This window comes from Crocuta crocuta, unplaced genomic scaffold (genome assembly GCF_008692635.1).
Source record: "Crocuta crocuta isolate KB4526 unplaced genomic scaffold, BGI_CrCroc_1.0 scaffold26, whole genome shotgun sequence".
Taxonomy (NCBI): domain Eukaryota; kingdom Metazoa; phylum Chordata; class Mammalia; order Carnivora; family Hyaenidae; genus Crocuta; species Crocuta crocuta.
In genome coordinates, this window is record NW_027532249.1 from 4,329,222 (window position 1) to 4,354,305 (window position 25,084).

Sequence of the window (25,084 nt, forward strand, 5' to 3'; positions counted from 1 at the left end):
CTTGTTTATCATTCGTTCACCGATTTGGCATTCAGGTTGTTTTCCACCATTTGGCTTTGTGGATAATGCTGCCATGAACATGGGTGGACAGGTGTCTGTTCGAGTCCCAGCTTTCAGTTGTTCTGGGCCTGCCACCACAACTGCCGGATCGCAGATGATCCTGCTGAACTTCAGAACCCGCTGTTTTCCACGGTGGCTGCACCATTCTGTAATCCCCAGCACCAGGGTTCTAGCACCCCCACGTCCTCACCAACAGTTGGTATTTTCCATTCGGGGGGAAAATATTTAGCTTAAAGGTGGGCACAGAACTTACTCTGTTAGCCAGTCTAGAGAAGAACAGCACCGTCAGGTCAATAGAACACCGAGGCCGGAAGCTTCGGCCCGATGTAGTTCTTACCCTCTTTGGTAGCCTCACCGCTTTGTAAACCCCTACTCGGTCACTTTCGGACAGGCTGGGCTACATCTTACGAGGCAACACCGTCCCAGCGATTGGCCCCTCACGCTTTCCCAAAGAGGGGTAAGGGAGAGAGGCCGGACACATTCTGACTCATGGGTAAGTTTCCTCACACCTGCCACCATATTTTCCACAAGAATGAAGGTGCCCTTCATCAACCTCAGGGTGCTCTTACAGAGAACAGGGAAGCTGTGGCATAGCACACACACACACACACGCGGTGTATCCCCAGGGAGATGTGCTGGCAGCTGTTGCCTTTTTTTACATGACCTCCCCCTTCACTCCTTCCCCTGGCTATGGAAAACCATCAGCTTGAGCCCTTAGGAAGGGATGGAGGGCACGTGAAATACAAGGTCCCGGAAGAGGCTGCCATCTTGTAAAGGCTTTATTTGTACTTCATCATTGTCTCATACAGACTCCGAGGCACCATCCTTTGATCCAGTTTGGTACCCTCCTGACTTTTTGTAGTGCTTTTCGTTAAACAAGAAAATTTTGAGTAAACACTGTATACTGCCAGTTCATCTTTAACAATAATTTAAAAATGCCATTGCCGTTGTATCTCAGTGCAAGAGGACAACGATCAAAGTACAGTACGAGGAATTCACAACGTGTTACGGTGGGACAGATGACTCACACTTACGCATTGGTTGAGACCACACAGCAGTATGTACATGCACCCCAGTGCTTCGAACCCGAAGACGTGCAAGTCGAGTAGAGTATGTGGATTATACAGCGAATTTGGTAAGCCCAGCTGAGGACTCTGTACCTTTGCAAAAATGCTGACGTGTACCCCCTCCTGTAGAGAGGATATCTGTCTTGTCGACTAGCTTCATGGCTTTTTCACTACAAAAAGTTCACTGAATCAGACAGTCCGAAGCATTTCAAAAATTCTTAAAAAACAAGAACACTGACAAAATAATATTAACTTAAAACACTCTAATTCAACGTGGAAATAAACCAAACCAAAACATAACAGTGCAAATTTAACAGAGAGGCAGTCAGTATTGAGCGCAAGGGTGTTCAGAATCTCTTAAAATGTACATCTTTAAAACTTTTATTTTTTTAAATTTATTTATATCTTACCTAGCTTTTTTATTTGTTTAATATACCGTGTGTAAAAAAGATGGAGACAAAAATAGTTTTCTGAGCTATGAAAAAAATTAAGTTATTACAGGCACGTTTACGGTTTCGTTCTAGAAACATCTCAGGTTCACAGGTTGGACATTCAGCAGCTGTGTGTGTTTTAAAAAACATTCTTTGACCTTGGGAAAGCTGCATCTCTCCTTGTGGGCGGAGCTTGGTTGATGACGACGGTGTGGTTATGCAAATTACAGGGACTCATTCCCCCGATGATCCATGCAAACTTGCACTCTCGTCACAGGTGCGTCTTCTCCCCGGGCGGCTCTTCGTCTCCGAGCTCCTCCAAGGAGGCTGGGTCTCCGGGTGACTGAGCCGCTGAGGCAGTGGGGGAATGTGAGGCCCAACGGGACGGAGGGCGACGGTTTGCTGGTCTCTCGGGCCTGGAGAAGCAGGGTTCTAGGGATGGAGCTAGTGCGGAACAAGGTAGTTCCTTCAGAGTCGAGAAAGAAAAAGACATGGTTACTCAGACTGACAACGCACTGGCGGGGTGACTCTTCTCCAACACTTCTCAACAGACTCGAGTTAAATGCAATGGACCAGGGGAAACTTCGGAAAGTTATAGTTTCCTGGGGGAGGATAACTTTAAATGGTAAGTGAAAAATTCAACACGGATGATCAATGACACAGTAATGAGAACACAGCAAATTATGATCAAAATATGGCAATGCCATGAGATGGGTGTGTTTACGCAGCATCTTCAGAATTGGGCTGGAGCCTATGGATGGTGGGGAAAGCCATAGGCCACCTGGTCCTATCCGGACTCAGCTGACCCCAACCTTTTGGAGCTCCCGAAGGATCTGTTAGCCACAGTGACCCGACCCTAAGAGGCCAGCCTCCCTGCGCTTTGGTCTGTTGGAGGCCCATTAAGAGACCGATGACTTATCCAGCTGTATTACAACAAGACTCACCTCGAAACAAACTCTGCTATTGTCATAAACAATTGGGAATAACCCAATAGACTGGCAGTGGGTTCAACAAACTCCCATGGGGAAAACACTGCAGGCAGAAATTTTAACTTCGGTCTAGTTTTCTCTAATGGCTGTTCCTTGCTGCAGCGTTTAAAAAAGTGGAATCAGAGTGTGCCTGTGCTCTGTTACAGGCATCCCCCGCCCTCGGAGAACAGATAACGCAGGACACACTCAACCATGGTGCACACCCCCTATACTACTTCTTCTCCAGGGCGGCCGTTCCTTTTCTGGTGTTAACGAACATGGAGCTGCTTGTCCCCAGTCTGCAGCATGGGAGACAAGGATGCCCAAACTTGGAATATGCTGGCGCACGGAAAGGCGGTGATGGCGTGAGGAAACCGTGAGTTCCAGAGGGTGGAACCTGTCCGCCCAAGTGACACTCACACAAGAAAAAGCTGAGATGGCAAACCACTGTGATGAAGAATGACAGAGAACACAGACTCTCAGAGCCAGTCAGGAAAGGCGTTGGAGGATTGACAGAGATGTGACAAGCAAGTGCAGAGGCCAGGATGAGGATGGTTAAATCCGCGGAGCAGGGGAGTGACAGCGGAGAAGAGACTGGTGGGCTATGTAGATGGGCAACGTGAGGAGGAGGGGGCAGAGAGGAGGCGGAGCACCAGCCTGGTGCTTCTGGAAGAGCGATGGAGTGAGGTGGTCCCTGCCTCCCTGCGGGCTGGGCAGAAAATGGCGTTAACTCTGGAGGCTACTCCTAGACATTCCCTGCCTCTTTGTGATGGCAAGTTATAGGATAGGATGGGGATGCCTTGATTAGCAAAGCGCTATGGTGATGGGAGCCATGACAACCAGAAAGACCTCGCCCACGAAACTGGCCTGAAATAGCTGAAATGCAAACTAGGCAGGGTGAGTTGTCCTTAGCTCACCTCAGCCCCGTGCACAGGGGTAGGTGGGAAGGAATGCGTGGCTTGGGAAATCTGCTACTGATTTGTCTTTTTGTGTCTCTGCTCCTGGTACCATAAGAGCTGTGTGTTTGAGTATTGTTTAGTATAGTGTATTGTGTATGTATGTTGTATGTATGGCATCGTGTTGTGTATGAGTGTTGTGTTGTAAGTGCTGTATATCCGTGTATGTTGTGTGTTGTATGTGCTGTACATGTTCTGTGTGTGTTGTGTTGTATGTGCCGTGTATGTATGTTGTATATGATGTGTACACATGTATGTTGTGTATATGTGCACTGTGTCATCTTGTATATGAATGTTGTGTGCTGCGCATGAGTATGAGTGTGTTGTGTGTGTTCTACGTGGGGCGGCTGTGTTGAATACTGGTATGGCCGCTGCCATAGTTTTTTTCCGACACCACTGCAGCCCGTTTCCAGACGGCTGGTGCCGAACCAGAACAGGCTTTTTATTAGACGGCGTGGCGCCACTAGCATCTGGTCGCGAGCCCTACAGGAAGGGGAGCTCCTACAGGAACTCGTGCGACCACGAGTTCAAGGGAATGAACTCTCTCTTATAACATGCCGGCACATACAAGCAAACGATCCTGTCCTTCTCAGAGAGGCCCCTGCCATGGGCTATGTGGCCTTTTATGTTTGGAGCACCCTTTTAGTCTTTGAGAGCCAATTGCACTTAAGGCTTTAGCCCTCCGAGTGCTCGAGTCAGGCCCTGAAGGCAATTCCATGAGACCATTTTTTTTTTGGAGCAAGCGATGGCTTTGTTGTTGAGTCATCCAATAAATATTAATTGAGCACTTACTATGTCACCTATGGCGACCACTTGCAAGGACAAGATACATTTGGATTTATTCCTTCTGACGTGGTTGTAGAAAAAAGAGAGAAAAGCCTCATCGCATTATGGTCGCCCCTCATTTTGGCATCTGGTCGTGTACGTGTGCCTGGTAAATGCTGGCGAGCAGAGGCAGGCCGACTGGGAAAAAAACTTGGCTCACAGACCCCCGCGGCTTAGGCCCCTGTGCCGGAGACAGTGCCCTCTCCAGTGTCCCTGCACCCCTCTGGAAGCCAACGGGCTGCAAACTGTGCGGGACGGCGGAAATCTCAGCAGCATCCCTGTAAGCGACCTTCACAGCGAGCAGTCGGCACTCCGTGGAACAAACGGGACTGTCTAGGCCCTGCCAGTCTGTCCCGGAAGGGGGCGGCATTCCAGGCCAGCACAGGCGGTGGGCTCTACCGACAGGGAACATCTACCCAGCACGATCTGGCCTTGTTTCTGAGTGTCAGATACCAACCCCGAGTTACACGAATGGCCTTTCCAGACGGTGTGCAGAGAAGGTAGGAAGCACTTACGGCGTGAGGCAGGCAGGCCTAGAGTCCCCAGGGGGCAGTTAGTAAGACAGTTTGGTTCTGGACAGAACAGACAGAGAAAAGAAAAGAAAAGCAAGTAGGTTGGAAAGTATTTCTTTTTTTTTTTTTTTAAAAAGAAGAACAGTAAAGGTTTCAAGTCAACAAGCCCGGTGACAGTTCCAGGGACAGCTATCAGGAGAAACGTGAGGGCTGCAGAAGCGGACAGGCGCACTCGCAGGTACGCACGCCTCTCTGCGTGGGTCTAGTCGGTCCAGAGCGCAGACGGACCCTCACTATGGAGCAGCAACAGACGTCTCCCTCCTTTCTGCTCTTCCCTGATCTGCCCTTCAGCATTGCACATTTCAGACACCCTCTGGTGCACAGAGGGATAGAAGTCGTGCGACTGTTAACTTGAAACCGAGCACTAACTGCTGTTTGTTTCAGTCACAGTGGACACGTGACCACTGCTCACACTGAAGATTTCCACTAGACACGGGAGGGAAGAACAGCACTGCGTTTCCAGATTATTCTTTTCCTTCACACCAGAACACAATCCCCTCTCTGCTTCTCTGCAAGGTAGAACTGGAAACACGGCTTCAAGAGAGAAAGAGGACCAATAGGGGCCCTTGGGTGGCTTGATCGGTTGGGTGTCTGACCTCAGCTCGGGTCATGATCTCATGGTCCGTGGGTTCGAGCCCCGCATCGGGTTCTGTGCTGTCGTAACAGCTCAGAGCCTGGAATCGGCTTCAGATTCTGTCTCTCTCTCTCTCTCTCTCTCTGCCACTCCCCCGCTCACGCTCTGTCTCTCTCACAAGAGATAAATATTTTTAAAAAATGTTAAAAAAAATCAATATTAAAAGAGGGAAAATAGAGCCACGGAGCGGAAGCAAGAAAAGAAAGGGAGATTTCCCATTATGCCTCTGGCTGGGAATGCCCATGTCATCTCCCTCCCGCGTGTAGGCGTCTGAGGGAACATTCAGGGAAGGGTCCACAACAAGAGCACTCAGGGCAGGTAGGACAATCAGCATTAGTCCTGGCAATTTGGGAATGAAAGCCCAGAACTACTTATTACATAGTTTATGGAGTGATGGAAAGGGGTTTCCAACGGGTCTAATATAGTAAGTCAATTCAGACAAGGACTAATCCCACTGGAATCTAGAACAAGCAAAATTCCCACAGAAAAGGGAAAAAGAGCCCACGACACTTAATCTCTGCCAGTGAGTGTTCCACACAGGTTCCAAATCCCCGAAAATGTGCTGTGCTCTCTACCAAGTGGCCCATCACCTCTTTGGTAGCAACCTCAGCCACTGAGAAGAAAATCTAATAGGCACTTTATAGAGGACCATAGTGGCAAGGGGAGGGCACAGCTGTGCTGATAAAATGATTTTCATGCCTTTGAGCTGTGATTTACCCATTAAGCACTTGTCTTTCTATTGCCATAGATTGCTTGGAGCAGTCACTGCAACTCAAAGCCCTTTTTGGTTCCTAAAAATTAATTTCCAGTTACTAATATTAATGGACGCTACAGACACATCCAGCTAATGCTTTGGGACAGAGCCCCAATTTCGACTGGCTCTTCCAGAGTCCTAAGAAGGTAAGACATTCACACAAATAAACCCTCTGCAGTAGTGAGTCAGAGTCACTTACCTGAGGGCCCTGGAGGGATGGGGGTAACAAAAGCCCACAGCAGATCCCATTTGTCACCTGAGGACCCTCAACCAAGGGATCTGTTCTTTTCAGAGCATGCCAGGAACTATCAGGGACACTCATATGCTTGGAACATGGCTGATATACGATCAATATTGGGTTGAGTGAAAGGCATTGCCATTTCTGTAGGTTGCTGGCAATTTGATGTGGTTTGACCTACCTCAGATTTAAGCTCTACATTCTGAATTGAATACTCCTTGGTGAGATAGACTGGGAACCATCATTCTCCACCCAGGGGGAAATGTGGGGCTGTAGGTGATACAGGAATTACACTGCCCCCTCTCCTCGCCTGGGAAGCCAGGGCTGCCTGGGCTATGGCAGGAGAGCAGTGGGGCGGCCCAGGGAGTGTATTTCTCTCCTCTCCGACCCTTGTCATCTGCAGGGGCTGCCTTGCTTGGAGAATGGTTATGGGTATCTGGATTGCACAGGTGTGGAGTCCGTGTGGAGTCCGTCCATCTGGGCTGGTGTGAGTCAGCCTCACCCTCAAGTCTACACGTGAGATCACTGGCCAAACAGTGTCTGACTGAGGGCAGGGGGCACGTGCTTCCTCACGGTCACCCCTCCAGTCCCAACATTACTGTCAGGCTTTGTTTTGTTTTGTTCATTCATGAAGTGGAAATGGGGATTGTTTTTTACAGTGGTATGGTATGGACATACCGCATGTGGATATGCATCAGAACAAAAATCAGGGGCGCCTGGGTGGCTCAGTAAGTTAAGTGTCTGACTCTTGATTTTGGCTCAGGTCATGCTCTATGATGTAGGAGTTTAAGCCCCATGTCAGGCTCTGCACTGAGCGTGGAGCCTGCTTGGGATTCTCTCTCCCTCTCTCCCTCTGCCCTGCCCTGCTCTCTCTCACTCTCTCTCTCTCTATCACACACTCACACACACACACACACACACATTCTCTCTTTCTCTCTCTCTCTCTCTCCCTCTCCCTCAAAAAAAAAAAAAAAAAAGCTTAAATAAAAAAGGACAATATTCCGGGGTGCCTGGGTGGCTCAGTTGGTTGAGCGTCTGCCTTCGGCTCAGGTCATGATCTCACGGTTTGTGAGTTTGAGTCCCAGGTCAGGCTCTGTGCTGACAGCAGATAGCCTGGAGCCTGCTTCGCATTCTGTATCTCCCTCTCTCTCTGCCCCTCCACTGCTTACACTCTGTCTCTCAAAAATAAATAAATATTAAAAATTAAAAAAAAAAGAACAAAATTCAAGGTTGACTGATTGGTGAGTGTTAAGGGGGATGTAATAATAATTGCATAATAAGAACAGGTGACAATATGTGTGGTCATCTATAATGTGATGATAATACGTGAGGAAAAGGGGAATAGTAATAATCACATTGTCTGAAGGCAGGATTTTGATCTTATCCATCTGCCTCACCTGGTTATTGCTGGGGAGATTCATGGTCGCAGAGGGCATGGAATTTGGGGGAGCACAGAAGACTGCTATTCTATGCTGAAGCCAGCACCGGAATCCAGACATTCTCAAATGTCCCTGCTGAGGAATGTTCTAACACTCACACTACCACACCCTCTCTGGCACACCTTTTGCATTATCACAGGTAAAGATCTGGACGGAGCACAGACTTCACACACGCACAAATCTAGGACACAAATTCACACAGAGAAAGAGGGCGAATTATAACCCCACGTGAAGAACCCACGAGCATCCATCACTTAGGTCAGACGAGAAAACCTAAATCAAACCCTCAGCTATGTCTTTAAGAAAAGTTCATTTTATTGTCCTCAGTGATCTTCTGAGGACAATAAAATGAACTTTTCTTTAGAAGTAGCTCAGGACTTGTGTGTCTGTCTATTCCAGTCTCCCATAAACTCTGTATCTTCCGAGCTCACAAGAGCCTGTTATGGACAAAGATTCTTGAAATTGGAGGACCTAGCACAATCCCCGGCTTACACGTGTTTTCCTGGCATTTAAACAGAAGAGCTGGTAGGGTGAGGGTTGGAATACTCAGCCTCATTACCTCGATGGACCCTGGTTCAGCTCTGACCGTATCTCCCATGTGGCTGTCACTGTTAAGACCGGGGGGCCCGTGGGGGGCCTGTCTCCTCTCCTCCTTTAAGGCATGCTCCAACAGCTTCTTGTGGAGGATCCGAGCTACGTTCTCCGTGAGCGTGTAGCCAGGGGGAGCGGATAAGTCCTGCCTCAAGGGCGTGCCCTCTCCCCCGTCCTCCCTCCACGTCTCTGAGCCAGCCCCGATGGGGCTCGGCGACCGTCCCCGGGAACTGGGGCCGGTGTCCTGGCCTGGGCCCAGATCCGGCCGAGGTTCTGCTGAGCGAGACCGACTCCCGGCCCGCGTCCCCTTCTGGAAGGGGTCCTGCACCACGGGGCTGTGGTCGATGATGTTGAAGAGGCTGGAGAGGCCATCGTTGATGGCGGTGTGCACGGGGCTCTCCCTTGTGGTGGTGGAGCGGGCCCAAGCCGACTCGCTGCACCCCTTTGGGGCCAGCCCCAGAGAGGTCCTGCTGTTTGGCTGCTCGGCTTTGGGGAGGGGCTTCCTCTGCAGCTTGGGAGACCCGTACTTGGGGGAGCAGCATGTGCGTTCGAACTTGGCCTGCACCTTCTCGATGGCGGGAGCCACCTGCCTGCTCCTAAGGCCTCGGGAAGGAGATGACGCGGGCGTGGCGCCACCCCCCGCCTTTGGCGTGAGACACTTGTGGGGGCTGCTGGTGATGGCGCTGCTGCGCAGGGCTTCGGTCTGCAGACCAATGTTGATGGTCTGGACGGTCTGTGTCCCTGTCGTCCGGGACCCGTTGGTCTGGCAGGCCATGTCCTTGAGAGGAGGCTTGGGGGGACCAGAGCACATGGCGTTCCTGACAGAGAAGGCCACCTCCTTCATGTCATCACTCATGTTCTTGGACATCTGTAGGCTGTGCAGGGGGGAGGCAAAACCCAGGGGGGCGCAGAGGGCACTTTCGAGGGGCCGCAGCCCTCCTTCCACGTAGTCTCGGGGGTGCCTGTTGGGGGCACAGGGCCACCTGCTAAGCACATGTTCTGAGGGGCCCCCCTTGGAGTCTCCAGTGCCCCCCCTGGCTCTGCTAGTGGGAAACGGGCACTCGGGCTCTGAGCGGCCCTTGGCCTCGCCGCCTGCCCCCGCGATGCTGTCCACCCTCCGGACCGCAGGCGGGCTGTGCAGCACCCGCACCCCGGCCTGCTCGGCGCACACGTGGCTCCGCAGAGGCTGTTTCTGGCAGTGCTCGGGGCTGGTCATGGTGTCCGTGGTCATGGTGACGCTCGTGGTGAGGTACCAGGAGGAGTCCGGGAAAGGCTCGGCGCTGGCCTCGTTCCCTGCCCGCCCCACCTCGGTCCTGTCTGCCCAGGGCTCTGGGGGATGCTCATCCCAGCTCTTGCTGTTGAACTCCTCGATGTACTTCAGGTCATCAGGAGACAGGGGCGGGGTGATGTCCTCCTTGCTGCCGGCAGCCGGCAGGCCCTTCTCCGGCAGGAAAGGAGAGACGTCCATCAGACGCTGGAACTCAGACATGGAGGACACGGACACAGCCCTGGGAAAAATGGGAGAGAAGGGGGTGTTGGCTGACCCGCTGTCCCCAGACCCCACGCGACACGCGTGTCCTGCCCACAGGACGGGTGCCTGCTGTGTGTCAGTCTCCACCTGAACGACTAGAACGCTCTCTAGCTGTTTGATGTTCTCCACTCCTGAGCTGCCCCTGTGGATGTTTAATGGACTTTTCATGGTTCTGGAATGGTTCCGGAAGCCTTGTGTGAGTCAGAATTTAATACAGGTGACCCTCAAACACTATGGGAACAAGTGGGAGGGAGGCAGGGCTCCAGGACCGTCAGCGCTAAGCTCCAAACCCCCTTGGGAATGGTTTCGTTTTGGCCTGTGGATGCTCCACAGGAAGAAGGAAACGTGGATGATGAGCGCCTTCAATTCCTAACCTACCAGGAGCTTCCAGAGTTCTAGGCATTGGGGCAGGTACTTGTGGCGTGACAGGAACACAGCCCCGTCCTGATCCCAAGCCAGCCGATGGTATACAGGCAGGGGGTGGGCACCACAACATCCGGGCTATAATCCGAGGTCCTGCTCACCCACTGACCTCATTCTCTACTGGATGTACTTCTAGTGAAGCACAGCGGACCCCTGAACATCTGGGGGTTAGGGGATCCGGCCCTCATGCAGTCAAAAACCCATGTATAGGGGCGCCTGGGTGGCTTAGTCGGTTAAGCATCCGACTTTCGCTTAGGTCGTGATCTCGCGGTTCGTGGGTTCGGACCCGGCGTCGGGCTCTGTGCTGACTGCCGGCTCAGAGCCTGGAGCCTGTTTCAGTCTGTGACTCCCTCTCTCTCTGACCCTCCCCTGCTCACGCTGTCTCCCTCTCTCCTAGAAATAAATTTTAAAAAACCTTAAAAAAAAAAATTAAAAAAAAAAACACCTTAAAAAAAACCCATGTATAACTTTGGACTCCCCCATAACTTAACTAATAGCTTACTGTTGACCGGAAGCCTTACCAGTAAGATCGGCAGTTGATTAACACACATTTCATATGTTANCCCCATGTATAGGGGCGCCTGGGTGGCGTAGTCGGTTAAGCGTCCGTCCGACTTTCGCTTAGGTCGTGATCTCGCGGTTCGTGGGTTCGGGCCCGGCGTCGGACTCTGTGCTGACTGCCGGCTCAGAGCCTGGAGCCTGTTTCAGTCTGTGACTCCCTCTCTCTCTGACCCTCCCCTGCTCACGCTGTCTCCCTCTCTCCTAGAAATAAATTTAAAAAAACCTTAAAAAAAATTGAAAAAAAAAAACCTTAAAAAAAAACCCATGTATAACTTTGGACTCCCCCAAAACTTAACAGCCTACTGTTGAACGAAGCCTTCTCGATTAACACATTTTGCATATGTANCACCTTAAAAAAAACCCATGTATAACTTTGGACTCCCCCAAAACTTAACTAATAGCCTACTGTTGAACGAAGCCTTCTCGATTAACACATTTTGCATATGTATTAAAGACTGTATTCTTATAATAAAGGAAACAACAGAAGAGAAGATGTTATTAAGAAAACCATGAGAGGCACCTGGGTGGCTCAGTCGGTTAAGCGTCGGACTTCAGCTCAGGTCATGATCTCGCCGTCTGTGAGCATGAGCCCTGCACGGGGCTCTGTGCTGACAGCTCAGAGCCTGGAGCCTGCTTCAGATTCTGTATTTCTCTCTGCCCTTCCCCCGCGCATGCCTCTGTCTGTCTGTCTCTCTCTCTCAAAAGTAAATAAACATTAAAAAAAAGAAAAGAAAGTCATGAGGAAGAGAAAATACATTTACAGTAGTGTACTGTCTTTACTGGAAAAAATCCACAACTAAGTGGAGCCGTGTAGTTCAATCCATGTTGTTCAAGGCTCAACTGTATTCAGTGTAATCTGCGGAGGCCAAATGGAGGAAAGCAGGGAAGTGGACGGTGTGACAGGTGTGCCCAGAATGTGCAAATACCACTTCAAGCAGAAATTCCATCTGGTTGGTCCCATCCAAATCCCCCAGCAGGGCTCGGGTGTCCCTTCCCTGCCTGCTCCCTCCGTTAGGGCCAAGCCTGTTTTCTGTGAGGTGATGGGGATTCCAAAATGCTAAGACAGGAGGTTGCTGGAGTGCTCAGGCAGCTTGTCACACCCCCCACCTCCGAGGGCAAAGAAGTGGTGGCCAGGAAGGAGGTGTGGGGCTGGCCATGCCTGCCCGCTCAGGTTTGGACCCCCTGGTCAGAAATCCCTCCTGATGGGGCAGGGGGAGGGGAGGGAAGAAGTGCGCAGGCTCACTGCCTCTGCAGCCAGACCACTTCCTCATGGGACATACTCATATCCGCACACCCTGAACAGAAGTTTAAATCCCTAGGGTTCTAGACCAGCACAGGTGCTGTCAAGCGGGTCCCGGACGGAGAGTACGTGGGCCACTCCTCCGCAAAACCCATGAATGATGGTGAGGCCGGAGCCTGAAGGACAGAAACGTGCCTCAGCGGTTTTGGGTGATTTGGGACGAACAGATATGGGCCAAAATGGGAAGGAGACAGTAGTTCATGGACTTGAAGTTTACAGGAAAACCAGGGATGGAGAGATCTGGAAACCGAGAACTGCCCGGAGGAGACATTTCCTGTGGTGGAAATAGCATGCATTCATCTATAAAGAAAAAGCACGTGTGTGGGGCTGGGGGCAGGGGCTTGTGTACAGGAAACCTTTGTACTTTCCGCACAGTTGTGTATTTTTGATGTCTAAATTTAAACAAATTTGCTTAGATGTATTGTTTCCGATACATCCTATCACATGTATGGCCTAATATATATGATAAGTAACACCACCGACAGCACTTACTTTGTATTTACTTCAAAGTTTACTGTTGGGAAATCTCTCCCTCTGTCTCTCTCTCTCTCTCTCTCTCTCTTTTTTTTTTTTTTTTTGAAGTAGGCTCCACACCCAGTGAAGAGCCCAGTGAGGGGCTTGAACTCACGACCTTGAGATCAAGACCTGAGCTGAGATCAAGTGTCGGATGCTTAATTGACGGAGCCACCCAGGCACCCTGACTGCCAGGAAATATCTTAATAAATCCTCCTGGGAAAGCTTTAAGTGCACAGTATATAAAATGCCTCGCAGCACATCAAAAAAGAGTCTTTCGAGACTAAATGAGAAGAGAGGGGTTTCTGGGCTTTTCAGAACCCACTGAACACAACATTCCTTTATATACACAATACACAACTGTAACTGTTCTCACCATGACACTAACACCCACACAAGTACAGCATGTCTCCAGCTCTTCTGTGGTGAATGACATAAGATAACCATATTTATGGAATCAATCATAATAAAGCAACTACTTACTCAGAAGTCTTACTTTAAGTCATTTCGAAGACAGTGTTATATCATGACTGCAGTGACAAGACAGAGTTATAAGACCAAAAGATTTTCATTTCAGTAGCCTGACTAGTGTTGTTCATCAATCTTCCTTACCTTTGAAGATTTCCCTTGTGGTTTTCTTCTTCCTATAAAGGAGAAATAAGATCGTCTGAGTCAGTTAAAACTGGCTGCCTAGGCACTTGAGACTTGCTAAGTTTTGCTCTTCTTCCATAAGAAAATACCATTTAAAATGCACACCAAGGCCAAGTTCGGGTTGGGAGAGCTCAGCCCTTTGAACTACAATAATAAAAACCAGAACCCACAGGGTGATGAGCGATTGGAGCTCCCGCAGTCCTGGAAGGAGCCTGTGTGTGTGTGTGTGTGTGTGTGTGTGTGTGTGTGTGTGTGTGTTTGGGTTAAGCCTCGCTGAAGAAGTTGATGCAACCTTCTTACGTGTGAGTACTTTCTTGGTTGTAAGCATGGCCATTTGGAATCAGAGGTGAACTTATGACTTCCGCTCTGTACCAATCAATGTGGGGCCCCGGTCACTCTGGAGCTGGGACAGGGCAGGCTTCCCACCCCGGTCTGCTTTCTCTCTGCTGTGCAGCTACACCACGGGAGTTGCTGATAGATCAAACAGGGTGGCGTATTGGTGATGTCATGCCACCTGGCTACATGCTGCTGAGAAGGTACATGACCTCACAGACACCTAACTCAAGTATGACTGACCCACATTTCAACACCACTTGATGAGAACTCTTTGAAGTCTGGTAAGTGTTTGGGACAGGTTCAATGACAGGTACAGCAACTTTTAAACTGACCCACATGTAATGATTCCTAAAAACAAACCCGGTTTTAAAACCTAGTTGTTGAAAGGGTGTGGCCAGGAAAACCTAATGTTGGACGTGGAAATTTCAGCCCAGAGCTTAGCTCACAGATTTGCTGATCTAATTTACGCCTGGCTTCTCAGTGTTGGATTGTTTTTTCCCCTTTGCACAGAACAAGAATTTATAGCACGTCATTGTTCAGTGACACTTACTATTTCCAAATGTGAGCACTTTCTTTAGAGCTGATTTTACTGTTACCAGCAAGTCGTTTAGAATCAGAAGGCTGCTATGATTTAAAGAGAGGTTGAAGACCTATGCTTCCCAGAATGAACTGTCTCCTGTGTGTTTTGCTGGACCTGCTCATGTGGGAGGGCCTGTCGTTCAGAGGACACAGTCCTGTGTCTTCGAACCCCAGACGTGGTGGCAGAGTGCACTCGACCACAGCACATGCTAGGGGTCTGGGGTCAGGACCACCAAGCAAAGCTCTTAAGTGTGAACGTTTCATGTATACCCAACCCAGACACCGCCTCGTGCAAAGCCTTGGAGCCTGCAGACCACATGGCCAGGTTTCCTGACAAACCCCCACCCCCCCCCCCCCCAAGGTCCTGCAGAAGTTAACTGGACCCCAAATCCCAAGCTGACCGAGGGGAGGCAGTTCCTGAACTCCCGCTGGGGCCCGCGGGCCAGAGGCTCCTCTGACTCGTCATCCAGGGACAAGGCGTCCAGGTAGAGATTTTCCCGTGCTGAACACCTGTCGGATTCCTTCAGCTTGGACAGCGGCCGGTCTTCAAATGGGGTGGAGTCTGTGTCTGCGCAGGGCCACACCCCCAAGGGGCGGGGCATGCGGGGGCTTCCCGGGTGGGCAANCCGCTTCTCCGGGGGCTGTTCTCTTTCTGCAACTTGAGGGTTTTAAACATGTAAACAGTTAGCCTCACTTTTCTTTTGCTCTCCCTAAGGCCACTCTTCCTCCCCCATTTGGAATTACATTTGGGCCCATCGGAAAGACTGAGAAGTAAGTGTTCTTAAAGGTCTGACCTTAATTTCAAAAGTAACACAACATTACAGATGCTTTTTTTAAAAAAAAAATCACAATTTTATCTGGACGGGAAAATCTGCATTAACCNAAATTGAACACTGTTAAATGACATATTTAGAATTCCCTTTATACCTTTAGAACTTAAGGCACCCTCAATGGAAAATCATCAGTGATAGCGAATTTCTGAGGGTGAATTTGATTCTCCTAACCAGCAGGTTTCCTAATTATAATACTGTCATTTGGGATGGGACCTCTGTATAAGGCAAGTGATCGAATTGGGTGGTACCACTGGGTGTCAAAAACAAACTTCCACTTCGCTTGAGGGGGTTATAGCTTAGCTATAAAGTCGATTAAAAATCTGATCTGACTGAAAAAAAGAAAAATACGCCATATACTTTAGAGTCATACTTTTTTTTTTTTTTTTGCCTGACTTGGGAAACTCGAGAAGCAATAGTGGGGAACACGCAGGACCCCCTGGAGTTAGGGAGGCCCGAGTTGGAGCCATTGTGTTGTGGCTTGTGTCCCCCATCTGTGAAAAGGGGACAGCACAGCTTCCCGCAGTGGAGGGGAGCAGTGCAGGGGCCTTGCACCGGCAAGGACAGCCCGCAGGCACTGGGCCAACTGTACAGCTTACTGCTTGTCGCCAAGACCACCACTGACCTCGCTCGGGCCCGGGAGCACTGATACACGTCTTGCCTATTTACGGCACTAGAACTAACCACGTGGAGCCGTTTAGGAAGGGGGCCAATGTGAAATCACAGGGACAGGCAGAGAAATGGTGTGCAGGGCCGAAGCTCACTCCCTGGGGAAGCCCTAACTCATCGCTTCCCTCTGGACTTTCTGGAGCTTTCCTCACCGCCTTCCTTTCGAAACATGCGCAGAAAGCACAGCTGAGGCCTGAGGCTATTTCCACCTACATGACTCCGACTCCGCTGGGGTCTTTGCTGGGTGACCCGCTCACATGCTCTAGCGTGTTGGCTGCTCTTCGGAACAAGAAAATTATCTCAAGGGCGAAAGTGACATTTGGATTTGTCAAAGAAGAAAGATTTTCAGTCCTCAAGTACGGGGGCGGTGCCAGGAAGTTCCAAAACTCCCTTGGAAGCATTAATTTATTTTTTTAGCAGCATATTTCACCAGCTACACCTCTGTGTCCTCATTGACGCTTTCATCCATGAGTGGGAGGTATACGTGGCCTTTGCATCGTCAGGAACAAAGCCATGTGAAAGAACGGGGACAAGGGACTTTTCCTCATTTTTAGTAATTTCTGAGGTGGTGATTATTTTCATTTTCTGAGAAAGATGGAGATTCAAGTAGACAGAACTTAAACGTTAGAGTCTGAGGAAGGGTCACAGCTGAATTAAGGAACAAGCCCATCACTCTGGGTTTCAACTCCAGCCCCTCTGCTCTCAACTCTGAGACACAATTCTTCTCAGTTCTCTTAAAGATGTTAATGTTTTCTTAAAAAAAAAAAAAAAAAAGCCAAAAACCAAAACCAAACAACAAAAAGGGAAAGCTTTTTATTATGTTCATCTAACTCATGTCAGCGCAATTTAGTTTCAACACATGATCATCCCTAAGTTATTTTGGGCGAGAATTAAAACGCAAGAATCACATTCAAAGCTGTAAATGTGCACCGAGGGTGTGTGTGAAGGGGAGGAAAGAATGACTAAGGAGGAGAGCTTTGAACCAGCACATTCTAACTCAGCAAAGTGGGGATTCAAAAATAAACCCAGGCCGCCAGGAGCAATGTATACTGAAGCCGGGAAGTGTTAGGTTTCCTAAAAATGAACTGGAATGGGTTGGCTGGAGGTTTCTGCTGTAAGATGCCTCTGGGGTGTTGTAATAGAATAATGGGTCCTTAAAAGGATCGGGTTTCCTAAGAGAGCCATTTCAAACCAGCCATCGGCACCTACTGTACTCAGAATCCTGCGGTATGAACAACTTTTAGCACAAACAGAAAATGGAAAAGATTTGCATTTCGAGGAATACAGGAAACAATCACCCCTCAGCGGTGTCACCTCACCCAAACAGTCAAAAGAAAAAAAAGGTCACTCTGAACAGCTTTTAAAAGAACGGCCTTTCAAGGTTGTAGACGCAGCTGATTTAAGGAAGTTTCTAGAAGGAGAACGGAATGACACAGGGTCTTTCCTGTAGCTCTTCAGTACAGTGGCAGGTCCTGTATCATCTGCATGTTAACCGGGAGCTGAATTCTAAGGAGAAATGTAGTGTGACTCCATAAAAGTTAACTATCTATCTCCCAGTCAAAGCTGGACCCGGACAAGAGATGTGGATAAGACAGATGATATGTGTTATATGACCTTAATCACATTCCCACAGTCATCCATCACATAAAATGCCTCATGTGACACAGAAATTATGTCGGAATTTAATGACACCGGACGAGTATGAAGCATGTGTTCTGAAAGTGGAAAATGGATTTAGTGTTACTTCCTTCACCAACTGTGTTAGGGTGATCACAGTCAAGGTTACATGGCTCACCACATGATGAAGAATGTTCACTTCTATTTCTTGTTTATCTATGGAATGTGGGGCTAAAAGTTCAACGAAGGATAAACAAAATCTCCACACATACACACACTTCAGTCAATTTCCTTTTTTACGGAGAACACCTATAACTGCTTTATCCAATTTTCAGGATTGGGTACCAAGGCTTATAAAATCGTCTTTTAAGATGTTGCATATTTGGAGGAAAGGGCCAGATTTATTTTTGAAAGCCACAACCGCATATCTGAAGCATCATTCACTGGCAACAAATCCTTTTCTAAAAACAGCAGTGAGATCATTGCACAAAGCCGGTGGGACCCACCGCACAGGTTTTGGGAACAGATGACGGCCTGGCACCCGTGTGTCTTGAATCCATTATGTTCAGAGATGTTAACCTTGGGGACTGAAGTTCTGAGGCTGTCAGCTTGGTAGAATTGCTGCAGTCTTGCATGGAATTTTGTCTTGCAGAATTGCATGGAACACTGACGTGAGTCAGAAATGGGGTTCAGCACTTGTCCACTCTTATCTTTCAAAATACTGTTTCTTAAAATGGGGCGACTGCTCCTCCCTGGCCATGAACTCTTTTCAAAAGTTGAATGTCATCAGATGTCTTACTATTTTTTCCTTTACTAGGAGTTTTTCATTCCCAAACCCTAAAAGGCTTATTTAAATGACAGCCAGGGTGTGACTTCTAAAGAGCGGCAGTGACAAGACCAAGGAGCCCATGGCTAACAGGCAAAGGGGACCCCAGAGGGGACATGGCAGGGATCGTGACAGTCTTAGTGGTACAGGAGGGACATAAGTGAGCGCTCCTGGAGGGAAGGCCACAAGGAAACCTCTGATAACAGGTGCCTGGAGTTACAGAGATAGTGGTTAACTGAAGCTGGATGTGATAAATCAATGACCATTTTGCAAGAACACCTGCTATTTTTGCCTTCGCAATTTCCACCCAACAGCTGATCCATTCAGCAGAGCACAGGCACACAGAGGATTTAATAAGGAAGATTCTTCTCAGATGATGCCTTTCTAGGCCAAACAGGAAGTGGTTACCTTTCCTTTGATAGAATTTGGGGAATTTTGAAAGGAGCCACGTCAGATATCAGTATGGTGACTCAGTTGTGTGAGTAATCAAATCGAGGAAGAAGTTCTGCCCCTTTCTATCTGCAGTGTGCCTTTTTCTTTTTAATTTTTTTTTTTTAATTTATTTCTGAAAGAGAGAGAGACAGCATGAGCAGGGGAGGGTCAGAGAGAGGGAGACACAGAATCTGAAACAGACTCCAGGCTCTGAGCTAGCTGTCAGCACAGAGCCTGATGCAGGGCTCGAACCCACGATCCGTGAGATCATGACCTGAGCCGAAGTCGGACGCTTAACCTACTGAGCCACCCAGGGCCAGTGTGCCTTTTTCTTAATGCTTTCTGAGCCAAGGGCTCCTGGGGTTTTTTTTCTTTTTCTTTTTAGCTCGTTCATTTTCTCTTCCTCCCTGACAGCATACAGAAACTAACCCTGGCCATTGCACCTGCATAACACAGGTACCACATCTGGGGATGACAGAGCACATTTTTCAAAAGGCTCCCACATAAATGCCGGCAGTATTTGTAATAGAGTAATAAGGTTCTTTTTCCTGAACTTGGTTTCTTATTGATTAATACATTTCCTTGAGGCCTCATAAATTTATAAGGCTGACTGGCTGAAAGAAATAAAAAAATACACATATGCTATGTAAAGATCCAGCCAGGGAAGAATTCCAAGCCTTCATCAGTTTAATGTGAAAATTTAATTTGTGCATCACTCAGGCATGATGGCAGCTATGCAAACTGTCCTAAGTCTGACGCAGTATAGACAGTGATTATCTGGAGGGTAGAAAAACAACTCCCCCTCCCCCACCGAATCCATCTGGGTGCTGGAATCATTTGTTTAGCTGAAAGTGGGGAGCTACCAGCTCCCTCCATGATGACAGTCCTACCTAATCACAGCTCAGCAAGATCCACAGCAGGTGTAAACAGCCTGATTTCCAAAACTTAATTCAGCAATTCCTTTCCTAATGGACAGCAATTCCATTCAAGTTGGAGCAGTCACTGTGACATCTTTAGTGTCCAACTTCAAAGGTAGTTTGCTTCTTGGCAGGAATCACCTTGTTAAGACCTGAAATAACCTCATCTTTCAAGTTTAGTCTTTACCTTCCTTCAAAAAGTTACCCCCCAGCCCTGACCACAGACATAGCACACATATACACATAAGGAGGTGACCCACAGGCTTTGGGATGAGAAGATCTGTATACTAACAGGGCCGAGTCTGGGTCTCCCATGCTAGAAATTCTGCTATTTTTTCCCACTTCCTTTGGAAGCCTGTGAAACGTCCTGATGTAGTAAGGACCTCGCAATAGGCAGATTTATTTTCTCCTGAGGGCTCTGATTTCCAGGTCAGTTTAGTTGTGTGTGTACCCTCTTCCCTGTTCGCTGGTGCCCGGGTGCCCCCTTACCTGCTCTATTCTCCACAAGAGCTCCTTCTTCTGTCGCTCCCACTCCTGCCGGTCTCTGTCTAGACGGTCGAGGAGTTCCACCTTCTCTCGGTTCCAGTTCTTTTCGCTGTGATGCATCTGCCAGCGCAGGTCCATGACCAGGCCGTGACTGTCGGCGAGGAGCTTCTGGTGTGTCTCCCTCTCCTTCTTGAAGGCCCCTTTGCTGTCGGTGGAGGAGCCTGGTTCTCCCAAGTTCTTCTCCGTCTTCTCTTCCAGCTGGCAAGGAGAAGAGACTCAGACCTTAATCCCTGGCCAGTCCTGTATTATCCATTTTTGGCGGGGTCTGAAACATCCTTTCTCTCTTTCCCCATGTTTCCCACTCTTATTCATCTTCCAAGACTCATTCTAAGGACCTTCATGACCACCCCCTCCCTGAAACCTCAGGCTGGGGTGTGTGCCCTGCACACGCCTACTCCCCGGTGGCACTGTGTATAGCCCTGGTGAGGCACTTAGCACACTATTTTAAGTTGGCACCCTTGTCTGGGTCTCCCATTGCATCGAGAGCCCCTTCAAGAAATATCTTATTTGTTGGCATCTAGAACAAGGTCTCAGTTGGCAGGTAAGTGAAGGAATCACAAATTTGGGCATTGACACAATATGGCCTCCACTGGGATGAAATACTTAACTTTTGGTAGAATTCACTTGTTTTGCCTTTAAGCAGAAGAGAGTAAAGATGGGAGTATTATAAGTGATCTAGCCTCGGCCTGCGTTCATTGCTTCTGGGGCTGCAAATGTCTCAGAAACTTCTTCAACGATTTGGGCAGAAGATGAGTCTTTACCTAGTACCACCTGGCTTCTAGGTTTGAGGCCCTATTTTTATTTCTTGGTGTTTAGTGACTCTTCCGGAGGCTGTATGTGTAGCACACGTGTGGGTGGATGCCAGGTTTCTCTAAAACAAAGCTGAAATATTTTGAAATCGGCCTCATCTCAAAGATTAGGCCTCCTTCCTTTAGCTACACCTACACTTACATCTTTGAAAATATTTAGCTTTCTCCCCCACAAACATATTTTAAAATAGGTGTAAAGGCAGCTCACCAGAGAGCATCCTTACTCATTTTTCCTCCACTGCTGACTCTTCAGGCTGTGCACTGAGATAAACAGAGCAGCTAGTAAGAATCTCCTACCGGGCAAGGAGGCAGGATTCATAACTGGGTCAGCGGCTCCACCAACCTGGCCTGGTGTTTTGGCTTTGCTATGCTTTGCTGCTTCTTCTGCAGAGAAGGCCGTGTCTCCGCTCTACCTGGGGCTACGAGCCTGACACCACTGCTCCCTTGGGCCAGCTGGCAATGCACTTGAACTTGTGGGTGTACCAGGCAAGCTGTCTGCTTTTGACATGACAGGCCCTTTCATCTCTTATCAAGGCCATTTGGAAGACGTCTCCATTCTGGGCCAATTTCTTTGTCTTTCATGACCTGGCCAATTCATAGAAAATTTATTTAGTTTAAGATTTGCCTCAAAATAGGACCTAGAAAGTTGATTATCAAAGATGCACAGATGGCCTCCCATCATGATCAAGGGGCTGGAAGAAATCTGGTGAAACAACCTGAGCAAGCAGACTCTGGGGAGGGGGTGATTTTGGTTTTTAAGGATTTCCAGGGAGAAAATGCTTAGAAAAGGATGTTTCTGGAGAAGTGTGACTTTAAGAACCATGGCTATGGTCTAAAATCTCAGAGGAGGCTCTGCTCTGTTGGGAGGTGCAGGCAGGACCCCGTTCTCTACTCTCAAGGCTCCATGATCTGAGACCAGCCGCTTCTTCCAGGGGATATAAGGACATGGAAACTGATCAGACTTCCAGGGCACGTAGTGGAAGGTCTACAAGCTCTCTTCAGTATTCGGAGAAATCTAAAAGAATGCACATGTTTCCCTTTTCCAGAGATAACTAAGCCACGATCTGCATTTTCTTTGTTTGTGTCTGAACTATGTCAGCGTATTCTGATCACCACTTCGTGCTAGGCCATCCTGCGACGGGGCTAAGTACCGCCTTGTTCAGTGCAGAATGGGGAAACAAATGCTACTGTCCAAAGGCGTCCAGTGGAGGCTGTGTTTCCTTCTCGGGAGAGGGACTGGGAAGGGGGAATCAGGTGCCTCGGGAAGGCTGGGAATTTTAAGGGGGAGAGAGAGAGAGAGAGAGGAGAGAGAGAGGGAGGGAGAGGGAGAGAGAGAGAGGAGAGGGAGAGAGAGAGAGGAGAGAGAGAGAGAGGAGAGGGAGAGAGANTCACCGGGGATCCGAGGTGCCGTGCCTTCCGGCCGCCTGGCGCAGACACGGCCGGGGCTGCGGAGCCGCGGCGGGCAGGTACCTGTTCCAGGCGGCACGTGAGCGCCGCCCACTCCACGTCCCAGGCGGCCCTGTCGCGGGCGTACTGCTGCTGCAGCCGCCTGCGCGCACGCTCGTCCTCGCGCAGCTCGGCGTGCAGGTCCTCCAGCAGCGTCCTGAGCGCGCCGAACAGCGGCTGGTTCTCCGCCACCTGCAGGGGGGACGCGGAGTCGGCTCTGCCAGCTCGTGCAAGGGTATTCTTTAGGCCCGAAGAGGAGGGGAGCCTGGCATCAAGGGGGTGCCGGGCTGTGTCCAAGGGGCTACTGCAGTGGGTGTGGAGCAGGTGCGAAGTCTAAACAGTTAGTGGGATGGAGCCACGGGGTCGTCAGGCTCTTGGGGCCGAGACGCCCAAGGGCCTGTCAGAACAGGAGGGAGGCTGGCACTCAGGCTGGTGCTCCAGGCCCAGAAGCAGAGGGGAGGATGCCAGGGGCGCCTGGGTGGCTCAGTCGGTTCAGCGTCCGACTTCGGCGCAGGTCATGATCTCGCGGTTCGTGGGTTCGAGCCCCGCGTCGGGCTCTGTGCTGACTGCCAGCTCAGAGCCTGGAGCCTGTTTCAGTCTGTGACTCCCTCTCTCTCTGACCCTCCCCTGCTCACACTGTCTCTCTCTCTCTCAGAAATTAAAAAAAAAATTATAAAAAAAAGAAGGGAGAATGCTGCAGGAGGCCACAGGGAACCCGGAAGCCGCGGCTGCGAGGACGCTCCGTGTGACTTCAGACGCCCAGAGCTGTGATTGGGGATGCAGATCTAGCAAGATCGGAACACTCACCGACATATGCTGTCATTTTAATACCAGCCTTTGAGCCAGAAGGGACTAAAAATGGGCTCTGTGTCTCTTATAAACATAAGGTGGCCATACTGTGACTGTATGGATCAGTATGGCCGTGTGGGGAAGGGCATGCTGAGCTTTAATAACCAAAACCAAAAGTGAATGCTTAACGTGTTCATGAAGGCTTCCTCATGGTCCTCTGAGATGGAATCACCCTGCCCCTCCTTTCCGCTGCACCAACAGCACCAATAACCACGGCACCTCCTTGTGTTCTTGTGCTGCCCCTGATCACTCCACCACCGTGGTAAAGTTCAGGGGCGAGGGTGGGTGGAAGACACAACCTTATCCACTCCTGATTTCCAGTGTTTCACACAATGCTCAGCCCATGGGAAGTACACAAACAGGTCTCATAAATGAACATGGGATTTTTAGCCCTAATCTGCTTACGCCTAACTTAGAAGATTTTATATTTTCTAAAAGCCATCCTGCCCTTTGAAGGCAGATTTCAAAATCACAATTGCTATCTTAGTACATTTTAGCACAGACACTAATACCAGAAAGGTTTGTCTAAGTGAATTAAATACTGAATCAATTATGGTACCTGGATAATAAAAGCCCCATGAGCTCATCTCTTCCGATCGGACAGAAAACACTAAGTGCATCATGAGCTCCCAGACCGTCTCTGGGCAATCTTGTTTGGTGCATTTATGAGGCAGGTAGAATCAAAGCTCTCTCAGTCTTGTCTGGATGCAGACTGTCTCGACTTTGGGAACACAGAACCCCTTACTCTCAGAGCCAATCCCTCCTGCTTGATAAGGCGCTCATGCCAGGGGCAGCAGGACACTACCTCATCCATCATGTGGAGAGTCAGTCGTGATCCTACAACCATCTAGTTAATCCCCTAAACACAAGTGCACATAGATAAAAATGGTCAGCCACATTTGGGAAGAATTTAAGATACTTTGGCTATATGTTTGGATTTAAATAAAGTTGAATTTTAGAAACCCCTGGGGTGCCTGGGTGGCTCAGTCACAGTTAAGTCTCTGACTTTGGCTCAGGTCATGATCTCACCGGTCGTGATTTCGAGTCCCCGGGTCGGGCTCTGGGCTGACGGTTCAGAGCCTGCAGCCTGCTTCAGATTCTGTGTCTCCCTCTCTCTCTGCCTTTCTCCTGCTCATGAACACACAGACACTCTCACTCTCAAAAATAAAATAAAAACATTTAAAAAAAGAAAACAAAAGAGAAACTCCTTAACACAGGCAGATTTATTGCTGGAAACTCTCCAGTTTTCCCTGTAAGTTGTCTGAAGTTATACTATTATATGCGGTCGACTGTCAATTGGATAGAAAGGCCTATTTGTTAGCATTTATTCCTCTTTGATTTTTCTCCCCCTGAACACCAATTTTTACTTTAATAGCCCTGAGACTGAAGCCATGAAGAGTACAGTTAACATTTGCAAGATTCAGCAACTAGAGAACCTTCTAAAAATCCTAAACATTCTGTCTAACCACCTGAATATAAGAAGATTACCACTACACTCAGCAAGCTGCTCAGGATGTATGTGCAACTATAATAAATAACTATAATAAATCAACTTGACACCAAAAGTATTTAAAAATTATATAAGCATAGGTGAGTGAGAAGAGTGTTGCAATATTTTATTTTTCAGAAACACACATCCTTCTGAGTATAGAATTTGTTTGAAAAATTTTATTTATACTTTATAGTAGATTCATTTGGGATTTTCATCTTTGGA

General features: G+C 48.9%; 1 protein-coding gene across 1 annotated transcript in view; it reads right to left on the minus strand.

Moving 5' to 3' along the window:
• Positions 1–824: 824 nt before the first annotated feature.
• MTCL1 (microtubule crosslinking factor 1) overlaps positions 825–25,084 on the minus strand; it is a 122,055-nt gene continuing 97,795 nt past the window's right edge. Inside the window, 7 exon segments of the mRNA XM_077778257.1 lie at positions 825–2,024; positions 8,504–10,043; positions 13,476–13,507; positions 14,831–15,054; positions 15,057–15,087; positions 20,210–20,464; positions 22,546–22,713. Of these exon segments, the coding sequence (XP_077634383.1) occupies positions 1,830–2,024; positions 8,504–10,043; positions 13,476–13,507; positions 14,831–15,054; positions 15,057–15,087; positions 20,210–20,464; positions 22,546–22,713 (2,445 nt within the window). The 3' untranslated portion in view covers positions 825–1,829.